The sequence below is a fragment of the Taudactylus pleione genome, unplaced genomic scaffold, assembly GCF_031769625.1.
Source record: "Taudactylus pleione unplaced genomic scaffold, aTauple2 ptg000041l, whole genome shotgun sequence".
Taxonomy (NCBI): Eukaryota; Metazoa; Chordata; class Amphibia; order Anura; family Myobatrachidae; genus Taudactylus; species Taudactylus pleione.
In genome coordinates, this window is record NW_028284443.1 from 43,668,486 (window position 1) to 43,680,647 (window position 12,162).

Below are 12,162 nucleotides of genomic sequence, written 5' to 3' on the forward strand. Positions count from 1 at the left end.
CACAACAAAAGATGGTGTCTTTTTTTTGTTTTTCTCAGAAACCATATGTATTTTACAAACCCTATTTAATCACGAAAGAATATATGTACTGTACGGATGTCAGGATCAATATTTTACTGATTAAACGATGTTAAAAATAATCCACTTTTTTTGCTTTCAGTTCTCCATTCCTGCATGCAACTAATTGCAGACAGAACAAGAAATGCTGAAGATGAAGGTTTGTAATGATTGCTTTTTTCTTCTATTCAAATAAGGTTTTCCTGGAAAACATGAAATTAGTGTTTCCAGTTACAATATGTAATTAAAGCATTGTACTGACAGAGCTAGGTTCTAGAGTTGTTAGCTTCGGTTTTCCTGAAGACGAACACAACAGAACTTAGGGATTCCAAGCGGAATAGTTTCCCGGCTCAGAACAGTTTTCGAATTCTAAATAGAAAATAGTCCCGGTTCAGGTCTGCTGTAAGTCCAGAATTCAGATTTAACAGCCGAATCTCGGTTGTCACAAATCGAGGTCTTAGCATTCCTTATCAGCCTAAGACATTCATTTATTTAAGTATTTCCTCCCTGTGATTACCTGATGCACCTATGTGTTCACCTGATCAGTCAGGCCAAATTCACCACTCCCTATTTAAGTCAGCCCCTGGAAGCAACCCATTGCCTTAACAACGTGTTCCTTCCCAGGATAGTACTAGGATCCAGGTTCACTCCTTGTGTTCTGGTATCGTGTCTTCTGTGACCTCCATTGCTATCTTGTGGACTACTCGCTGATTACCATCCTCAGCTACCAGCAGGGGTGTATCTATAATGGGTGTAGGGTGTGCGGGGAACACGGGCCCCTGGGTCCAGGGGGGACCCGCACCGCACATCCTGCACCCATAATATTACTTACCTCTCCGGAGTCCCATGTCGGCGCGGGGATCTGGCCTTGTAAAACGACTGGAAAATGGCCGCCACGGCCATTTTCCCGGTGACCTGTGCATACACTATAGACTCTGGGCACACTCTAGTGCCCAGAGTCTACAACTCCGGCGCTTGCCACGTACAGCTCAGTGCGCTGCCGGCCATCCGGCGGAGAGGAAGGGGCCCATGTCGGAGACTGCACACGGGCCCCCTCCTCTCTAGAAACGGCCCTGGCTACCAGTGCCGCTCTCTGTAGCCGTTACTTGCATTTTATGTGCCGCTGTGTATTTGTCTTCTGTCAGTGTTGCAGCTTCCACTCTGCATAACAGACTTGCCAGTGGCGGATCCAGGTGGGAGGGCGAATGGAGTTATCGCCCCCCCTAGCATCCTTGCCTCTCTGCTCTGGGACTTGGGAGTAACTGTAAACTCCCCCAGACACTGCGCAGCGTCACCATCCAGGTACAATCACAACTGCGGCAGTGCTGAGGACTGATGGGCCTGCCTCCCGCTCTGCTCCTCCCCCTCCTGCTCCTGTGTCCTGGCGCAATGCATGCACTCCTCCTGACTAGGTCACAGGATTATAATGTCAGAGGAGCAGCAGTGTCAGAGGAGCTGTGGAATGACAGCGGCTCCTCCTTCCGCCCTGCCCCTTGTATCAGTATGCCGGGTGCCACCAGTAGCGCACCCGCCAGTACTCAGAAACCCCCCCATAAAAAATAATGTGTTTTTTTTTACCCACGGTCATAGACATGCCCCCTTGCATTATGCTGCAATTCATGGGTCTATGGGGAGGGGGCGGAGCCAAAATTATTATCACCCAGACCCGCGTATAGCGGGATTATGCCACTGGGGCGGAGCCTAATTATGCAAACTGCCTGGCCCTTCCCCCATCAACAACCTGCTGCAACATGTCAGGATGCCAAAGTAAGTGAAAGTGTGTCTGTGAATATATATATATATATATATATATATATATACTGTGTGTGTATATATATATATATATATATATATATAAATATATGTGTTGGTGTGTATGTTCCTATGTAATATATGTGTGTGCTATATAATATATATGTGTGTATGTGTATATTATACATATATGTATATATATATATACACACACACACGCACACATGCAAGGAAACCCCTTCCTAGCGATATCGTGTAGTGTTGTCCCTGGCAGGCTGTGCTCAATGTCGTTCATGACATTGAGCACAGCCACTGAACGATATCATTAACTATATCGTTCAGCGCCGGGCTCTCTCCCCCATTCCCTGACATGCAGCAACCTGACGAGATCGTCAGGTTGGCCTGCATGTCAGTCCGATGAACGATGATATCGTTATCGTTCAGTCGTCCACTTTATCGCCCAATGTGTACGCACCTTAAGAGTCACCAAGGTGAGGAGTTGGGACCAGAAAGGGCTGGGCCAGACTAGAAGAGAGGAGGAGTCAGGGTTATTATCATTAAACCGCCCCCCCTAAATGAAAAGTATAGATCCGCCACTGAGACTTGCCCTCTTGCTCTGTTACTGAGCTGGTGTGTGTAGCCGTTACCTATTCCATCTGCCACTGTGTATCCTCATCACTTGTCAGAGCTGCAGCTTCCACGCTGCATACAGCCTTGCTCTCCTGCTCCGTTACTGGGTCGGTGTGTGCAGCCACGGTTCATTCCATCTGCTATTGTGAATCTCCGCTAGTGTCATCTCTGTGGATCCCGCTCTACATCACTGCCGCTGGGACAGTGCATGCAAGTTACCTGTACTCAGTAGGGATGTAGATAGGAGACCGGGACTAAAGATAGACGTCGAAATACCAACACTTATCCTAATCACAACATCGGACTCTAGACATATGCCATCCCGAATTAGGTAAGCCACGGGGGGCAAAAGGTTAGGTTTAGGCAGTATAGTGGTGTTAGGGTTAGGTTTTTTTGGGGGGGGGGGTAAGTTAATGTTAAGCACTCCTAGAGGGGGTTAGGCTAGGGGGGTTTAGGGGTAGACACTAAGGGGGGAGGGTTAGGTTTAGACACAAAGGGGGGAGACTTAGGTTTAGGCACTAACGGGGAGGGTTAGAGTGTGGGGTGGGGATGGTTAAGGTACAAGAAGGGAGGGTTAGTGGGAGAAGGGGGGAGGGTTAGTATACTTACCCGACCCCAGGATGCTGCTGTCGGTATTTTGAAAGGAGACATCCCGACTGCCGGTATTTCATACCCATTCCACTCAGTATTACTCTGCTTTCTGTGGTTCACTTCAGGTTATACTATTGTCCTGACCTTGTATTGGTTCCCTGTGCTGTTGGCTATTGTCTTGGTCTGGTTCTGAGAAGAGTGCTAGTTCCAGGGCTAGGGTTCAGTGTGCAGTATATGGTATGAGCTGTCCAAAAAACTGTATTACGGTACCTATACTGACTCTCAGTTTCCAAGTTCCTCATGGGGTTCCAGTTCCAGGTCTTGCATCAAGCTGTACTCTGACTACATAAGACTCTGAGTTTTGGCCTGTTCTCAGTGTAATTTAGAGGGAAATTTTATTAGCAGAGATGGTGGTCACAGCAGTGACAGCGTAAACTATCACAGTAAAGTGCATGCGGAATTTGCTGAGAGCTGTAGTTCTGAAGATGAACTGATACACCATATAATCATACTTACCGACTTTCTTTCACTCCATTCCGGGAGCAGCCGGAGAGGACCATCTTCTCTCTGCTTCGGGGTGCAGGGCCAGACTATTGCCAGCCTTCGGCTCCACCCCCTTTACAGGAAACCCTCCGCGCGGAGGGGGCGGGGCTAAATAACGCGATACGCGTAATTTAACCCCGACCCCTCCCTACGGACCCGCAAATTTCACGGAGAATTTCCCCATCCTGCCCACTTCACTAGGAAGTGGGCGGGATGCGGGAGATCTGGCTACTATTCCAGGGGTGTGGGGAGTTACCCAAAAAATCGTGAGCCTCCCACGACTCCCGGGAGAGTAGGCAAGTATGCATATAATATAACTGCCCAGAGTGTGAGTGATGTTGATTAAATGCATAACACAGCAGTTGGTGCTGGTGGTGGTTAGTCCACGTGTGGTATACTTAACCAGCTCAAGGAATCATTGTATATCAGGTACAACAACAGGCACTGTAGCAAGTGACACAGGTTATTACACAGATGTGACAGCGGTAGATGTAATACCCTGTGGCAGCCTGGAGCACACAGTATTACTGGGTATTCTAGTGCACCAGGTCTGAACGCGGTTCTGACCTTGGCGGATAGTAACACTGGTGGTCTAGTGTAGAACGATGGTGGTATTGTGTACTTACGGGCATACAGCAGGGCATTATAGGGCTCCTTCATTGTGGGAGTTTACTGATCTGACCTGTCTTCAAGGATGATGGGCAGAAAGGCACACGGATATGTAGCACATGCACAGTAGCTCATGTCAGGGGACAGAACTCTCTCAGCTGTGTCCCAGTGGGTCCTAGTGACTGCCTTCTCTCTCCTACCTGGATAGTGCTGGAGGGAGGCAGCACAGGGGTGCACTCCTTCCAACACACCTCTTGCTCATGACTGCCACCCATTACAGGACACAACATGAGCTATGTATAACATTTGATGTCTCTTTCCTGGAAGACATGGAGGGGTAGGCAAACCATTTTTGCAAAACAAAGCATCAACATTTTGAATATGTTCCAGTCCACATTCCTGCAAAATAAAAAATTGAGAATAAGAAATCTGACATTTGCTCAACAGTTCACTGGACATATAAATTATTGACTAAAACATTCTTCATCAGAGCCGCAGTTCAGATCTCCCTGTCTACCTCGTATCCCTATCCGGGTCAAAACATCCCTCTGTAGGATCTCGCAGTCTTAGCTTGGGTGCCAATTTCACAAGACCCACTGAAAACAATGGGCTGACCGCTTATTGGCTAAAAGAATCGTCTGCCATGGCTCTCAGCCAATCAGCACTTCCCCATAGACTTCAATGGGGAAGAGGCACACAAGATGGCGGTCCCCACCGCACTGAAGACACCGCTGCCCGCAGTGCCGACACCGTTGGCACCTCAACACTGCCAACAGCGCTGGCACCCCCGCATTGAGGTCACTGCCAGCACTCCAGCACTGCTGACACCCCCACACTGAGAACACTGGCAGCACTCCTGTACTGCCAACACCACCTGCACTGAGAACACCCCCGCACATTCCACACCGCCAGCACCCTCAAACTGAGGACAACGTCGACACCCTCTGTCACTGTAAGTGCACCATTGGTGTATCCAATCTGCACTGTATCTGACCCGCACTGTAACCCACACTGTCTCCGACCCACACTGTCTCCGGCCCACACTGTATCTGGCCCACACTGTATCCGACCCGCACTGTATCTGACCCACACTATTCTGCACTGTATGCGACCCGCACTGAATCCGACTCTCACTGTATCCCACCCGCACTGTAACCTGTACTGTATCCGACCCGCAGGTACGGAATGCTGTTTTATGGTTGGGGAGGTTTTGCAAATCTGCTCAACAAAAAGGCTGATTGATCTGGGCTTTCCATGGGCACAGAGTGTCAGTCATCAGTGGCCCAGGGCCTCCAGGAGGGAGTTACAGATTGGGCACTGAGAATAAACATGTGCTGGGTGCATGTGCACTTGTTTTGTCTGCTGTTGCTACTTTGCACATGGTTTAGGGTTTTTCTTCTTTGCTGTTTGTTAACTACTACTACTTTAGAGCAATGATATTCCACACAGAATTCATAGAAAATTTCTGTGTTGGATTGTTTTCTATTGAAAGTATTTGTGAGTTAATTGGTTATTGCTAATACATTACTAATTTGCAAAACATTTGTAAACAGAAATTACACCTGTGTATTTGTGATGCTACTCTGTTGCTTAGTTTAGCCAGCCAGCCTTTGTTGGTGAACAATATTGTGAGCTGTGAGGTGGTCAAAATTGTATGGAAATGACTGGAAATTAATGTTATTGAGGTTAATAATACTCTAGGGAAAAAATGCCCACATTATGTGATTTTAGCTTTTTTTGTAAATTTTGGAAAAAATCCAAAACCAGTCAAGGCATTTTGGCAAAACCAAAACCAAAAGACGCATTTAAATCAAAACCAGCAAAAATGGTCCGGCACACATCTCTAATAATAGACTTCTGTTTCTGACAATCATAGGTTGGTTTTAGATCATGAAGTCTTTGAGGTATACAGCAAACTCCTCACTAAACTTTCTAGGAGGTTTCCCCTTGTTGCTTCTCATGGAACTCCTGTTCAGCAAATGGTCCCTGTGGCTGTACAGCATTCCTGTTAACACCAACTTAAGTTGTCTTGTGAAACACAACATCCCATGATAGTATAAGTTTTCTGTTGTTAAAGTCCCATAGATGATAGCATTTGCTCTGCTCACAGTATACAAGCATGATGTATTTGATGGAATTGAAATTAAGTTTGTATCTTTTTCCTTGGGTATATGAGCAAAAGATCTACTTCCAAACACGCAAAGATGGCCGATATCTTTTTAGCTGTCCATGCTTCCAATGGTGTCATCTCCTTGACTGCCACTGTAGGTGATTGATTTTTTTTTCGTGTAAACAGCTGATCTTAGTGCTTCAGCACAAAATTTATTATCAAGATTTGAATTACTCAGCATAGTTATGGTTCTCTCAACTGTTATTTTATTAGCTCTGATGGCATTTTATCCTGACGTATAGGCAATAGGTGATGCTGGATGCCATTTTCTCTCAAGCACTTGGCTAGTTCCATATTCTCGTAATCTCCACCATTATCAGATCTAAGAACTTTCAGCTTCTGGTCTATTTGGTTTTCAACAGGATTCTTGTACATTTTTACCCCACTTGTTACTTTGCTTTTGTTCTTCAAGAAATAAACATGTGTCATCCTAGTAGCATCAGTATCATGAAGTAATCCCTGCCACTCATGAATTCAACCTCCATTGGTCCACATACATCAGTATGTAATAATTCCAATGGCACTTGTGCTCTGACTGCAAATTTACAGTAGGAAAGGTGCAACATGTTTGCTTGCCTTTTGCACAGCTCTCACATGCTGTCTGTTCGGATTGATCTTTGACATCCAGGTCACCATACCACTCTGAAGCTTCTGCACTCCATCATAATCTAGATGTCCCAACTGCCTGTGCCAAAGTTCCATTGATTGGGTGGATTTCTCAGAAACCATTGCACATCACTCCATAGTGTCAAGGGTATATATCTGTTGGTACCGGTTAGCTGCAGTAATAACAGTCCTTCTTTGTACACAATACACCGACTCTTTGCAAATTGGACTCTGTATCATCTCTGCTCAAGAACACTCACAGCAATCAGGTTGGTTCCTAGGTTAGGCACAATCAGTACATCTTCCACATCAGTGACAACTCCCTTGCCTCTCACTCTTAACATAGTGTAAATGTTCTAACTTGAGTAGCATATAAGACCTTACCTCCTATAGCTCAGACCTTGGTTAAATCACATGGCCTTAATGACTTGAACCAATTTTCATTACAATTAAAATGCTTTGTGGCTCCTGAGTCCATTTATCATATGATATGTCCTCATTTTATATAACAGTCCTTGTCTCTGCCCCGAAATGTCACAGCATATCAATCATGCTGTGGCTAAGAAGAGACTGCATATGATCACGCAGGACCAATTCTGCACATGTGCAATACGAGTCTTGTGCCCGCGCAGACCTAGAACCATCGGATTTGTACGTAAAACAACAGGCTTTTGTACAAATCTGAATCAGGCCCTGTATTTTGTTGCATACAATGTGCACCTCAGGTTACTTCTGCTTATGAAACCTTTATTTTAATAAGTAATTTGTAGTGCTATCCACATATCAGAAGCTATAGCATTCTCATGGATAATAGAATAAACATGCAATTCCACCACTAGACCAATTGTCCCCATAGCTCTGTCTACATCTTCGATACTTTGATTGTCACCAGGGCCACTATTGACTTTTGATGAGAGGCTATTTCACTTATCCACTACCCTTTCTGAGAGTAACTTCCCTCCAGTTTCAGTGCATGTCCTCGTGTTCTAATACTTCTCTTCCTTTGAAGAATGGTTCCCTCCTGTACCTTGTTAAAAACCCTTGATATATTTGAAAGTTTCTATCATGTCGCCCCCTTTCCCTTCTCTGTTCCAAATTATACATATTAAGATTTTTTGGTCTTTCCGGGCAAGTTTTGTGATGTAGGCCATTTTAGTTGCTCTTCTTTCTACAGTCTCTAATATATTTGTATCCTTCTGAAGACATAGCCACCAGAACTGAACACCGTATTCTAGATGAGGCTGTACCCATGACCTATACAGTGGCATTATTACTTCATTCTTCCATCTACCGATTCCTCTCCCTATACAACCAAGCATCTGACTTGCCTTTCACGTTGCTTGACTGCCTTAAAGTCACCTGAAATAGTGACTCCTAGATCCCTTTCCTCCTCTGTAGTGTCAATTATAGTGCCATTACAGTAATACTATATTTATCCTGTAGGGTTTTTGAGTGTATAATTTTGCTTTTTTTTGGCATTAAACTGTAGTTGTCATGGTCTTGAGCATTCCTCTAGTCTACCTAGATCATCAATCATTTGTTTTACCCTGTTGCATACCATTGTGTCATCTGCAAAAATGCATACTTTCCCTTCAATACCATTTGCAATGTTACCAATAAAGATATTAAAAAGGACTGGTCCAAGTACAGATCCCTGGTTACTCAACTGGTAACATTTCCCTCCTTTGAATGCATGTGTTTACTACAACTCTGTTTTCTATCCTGTAACCAAGATCTTGTCCATTCACCCATCTTAGAATCCAATCCCAAGCTTTTGAGTTTATCTAATAGTTTGTGATATGATACAGTATCAAAAGCCTTACTAAAGTCTAGATAAGCTACATCTACAGAGCCCCTGATCTACTGTATTACTTTAGTCACTCAGTGAAAAAGTTTGTTTGACATGATCTCCCCACAGTAAATCCATGCTGTTTGTGATCCTGTAAATTGCTGGATTTTGAGTTATTCTAAAACTTTTTTTTAAGAGTGTTTCCATCAATTTCACTACTACTGATGTAAGGCTCATTGGTCAGTAGTTACTTGCCTCTTCCTTGCTCACAGTTTTGTGCAAGTGGGACTACATTTGCTATTTCCCAGTCCTCTGGCATTATTACTGTACCTAGTAACTGGTTGAATAATTCTGTTAATGGTGTAGTCAACACACCTTTAACTGCATCTCCATGGCAACTTCGATGTAGAGTAGTTTTCAGTAGGGATGAGCATTTTGGATTCTGTGGAATCCAAACCGCTCCGAACATTGGGGATCCGAGTCCACCTGAGTACTGTTCGGGTGTTCCCCGCCTGACTCGGATCCCACTTCAAGGCTGAACGGCAGCCTCCTGATGTCGGATCCTGCCAGTTGGCTGTGACTGAATCCTAATAAAACAGAGTTCCTTATGATAGGAGCTCAACATCAAAGGACAAGACTACAGCATAGCCAACCAACTAGACTTATGCTTGGGGTTTCAGAATTACATAACACAGAACATGTGCGTATTCTTGGTTTTTTGTTCTGGATAGTGGTTTGAAACTAATGGTGCATACACACTGGACGATCATCAGCGATAACGATATCATTATTGTCCATACGTGCCCGTGCATCGCTGGTCATTTGTGGGTTGGAAGGCACCAAAAAATGCATGATATGAACGATAACAATATGATCGATATTGTTCTCATTCATATCAGCATTTTTATCGTAAAGTGTGTACGCACCATTAGACATCAGCTATCAGCCACAATCAAATCCTCTTTCTTTCATATGAGGGACATCAATAATGAAGCACTTAATTCCCTGAGAAGATCTGGCTAAAGTCATATATGCATTTGTATGATCACGCTTGGACTACTGCAACAGCCTCTACCTGGGCCTCCCAGCAAAAGAATTGCACTGCTGGCAGATGGTACACAATGCAGCTGCCAGGCTACTAACCAACCAGCCCTGTTTCAGCCACATAACACCCATTATCTACTCCTTTCACTGGCTGTCTCTAAGATGGAGATGTTTCAAGATTTGATTACTGACTTGACTTTCAAAGCCCTACATAACCAAGGCCCATGGTGCCTGAAGCAGCTTCTGATTCCTTACTGCCTTGCTCTATTACTGTGATCTGTAGATAAAGGACTTTTAGTAGTACCTAGATTATACCTGAATTCATCTGGGGGTCGTTTTTAGCTTTGCAGTTCTGACTCACCTGTTTGCTCAAGCATTTCACTAATTTCCCATCACTAATGTTTCTCTTTGCTATTAAGCTTATTTTGTATTTTAAATGCTAATGTAAAGCACTTTGAGTCCTCTTAAGAGAAAAGTTCTATATAACTATTATAATTATTACTGGGCACATAACTTATTGGAAGAAATAGTGGTGATAGTGTAAATTGTCACAAAATGTGCATGCAGAATTTGTTGGAAGCAGTAATTGTCCAGATGAATTGATACACCAAAATATAATATAACTGACCAGAGTGTGAGTGATATTGATTAAATGTATAACGCAGTAGTTGTTGCTGGTGGCGGTCAGTCCATGAGTGGTGTGTTTAACCAGTTCTTAGATTTATTATATATTAGTTAAAACATCAGATAGCATGTGACACAGGGAATTAGGCAGGTGTACATGTAGATGTAATACTACACTGCAGTTGGACTGCCATAGTCTTCTTTGTTTGGTCACAGTGAGTGGAAGAACTTTGTACATTTCATCATGGCAGATGAGGAAGACGTGTCTGTGAGATTACGTCAGAGATATGTGATTGAAATTTGTGTTAAACTTAGAAAAAGCAGAAATGAAACTCATGAAATGTTACGGTAAGCATATGGTGGAGAAACAATTAGCGATGCTGCAGTATTTAGATGGTGGAAGCACTTCAAAAAGGGTAATACACGAGTGACTGACAAAGCATTTTCTGGTAGACCATCCACCGCGGTTACAGATGTCAACATTGTCAAAGCTGCAGAGATGCTGCAAAATGACAGAAGGTAACTTTACGCAAACTTTGGGCTTCACTTGGCATCACATTCGAATGGGTTCAACATATTGTGACAAAGGAACTGAAAATGCATCGCGTGTGTGCCAGGTGTGTACCCAGAAATCTCACAGAAGAGCAGATGTAGCGACAAGTTGGATTGCGCAAGAAGTGAACACCGAATATCGGTGAGGATAAAAGATTTCCTGACATTGATTGTGACGAATCATGGATTCATCATTATGATCTGGAATCCAAACAACAGTCCAGTGTATGGAAACACGAAAATTCAACTCCACCCAAAAAAATCTGTGTGATTCCTTAGGCATATAAGTCATGCTTCTGCTGTTCTTTAATGCACACTGTATGATCCTACAGCACTGGGTTCCCCGTGGATAGACAATTAATGGTGGCTACTATGCAAACGTCCTGAAACCCCATTTAACTGGAGCCATGAGGAAGACCACTTTTGCTGAACAGTCGTTTTTGCTCCAAGTCAATGCCCAGCCACGTGTTGCTGCTGTTGCATTGAAAGCACTGACTGAAATTAATGGGACAGCATTGGAACACCCTCCATATACCTTGGACTTAGTGCCCTGTGATTTCTGGGCATTCCCAAACCTGAAAAAACAACTGCACAGAAAGGGGGCGGGGGACGAAGACAATTTAATAAAAATGTTTAAAATGGTAAATCAAAAAAATAAATCATATCCAAAAGTATAAATCCCTTCAGTGTAACATAATGTACATTATGTAAAATCTAGAAGAATAACATTTCTGCTGGGAAATTAGACACCGGATGAAGGATCTAGGCCAGAGGATATTTATAAGCAAGCACTAGAGTTCCAGTGGTCAGGCTCTATACTTTCATTGTCCTTTTTTCTGATTCACCAGTACATTATTTCCAGCGAAAGTGGGTGCGTTCCAGTTAGTGGAACGCTTCTCCATCGATTATGTTTTTAATGTTTTCTATTAAAGTTTCATCCTTCTTGAATTTGCATGTTATACATTATGTTACACAGAAGGGATTTTTTTCTCCAACACAATGCCCGGCCACGTGTTGCTGCTGTTGCATTGGCAGCACTGATTGAAATTAATGGGACAGAACTGGAACACCCTCCATATTCCCCGGACTTAGTGCCCTGTGATTTCTGGGCATTCCCAACCCTGAAAAAAATCAGGTGGGTACCCAGAAATCTCACAGAAGAGCAGATGCGGCGACAAGTTGGATCGTGCTAGAA

At 43.9% G+C, this 12,162-nt stretch overlaps 1 protein-coding gene across 1 annotated transcript in view; it reads left to right on the forward strand.

Annotated features, from left to right (window-relative positions):
• The window catches only part of TNFSF13B (TNF superfamily member 13b), a 53,346-nt gene that overhangs the window by 22,059 nt on the left and 19,125 nt on the right, over positions 1–12,162 (forward strand). The window contains exon 3 of the mRNA XM_088456718.1: positions 161–217. Within this exon, the coding sequence (XP_088312844.1) occupies positions 161–217 (57 nt within the window). The remainder of the gene's footprint in view (positions 1–160; positions 218–12,162) is intronic.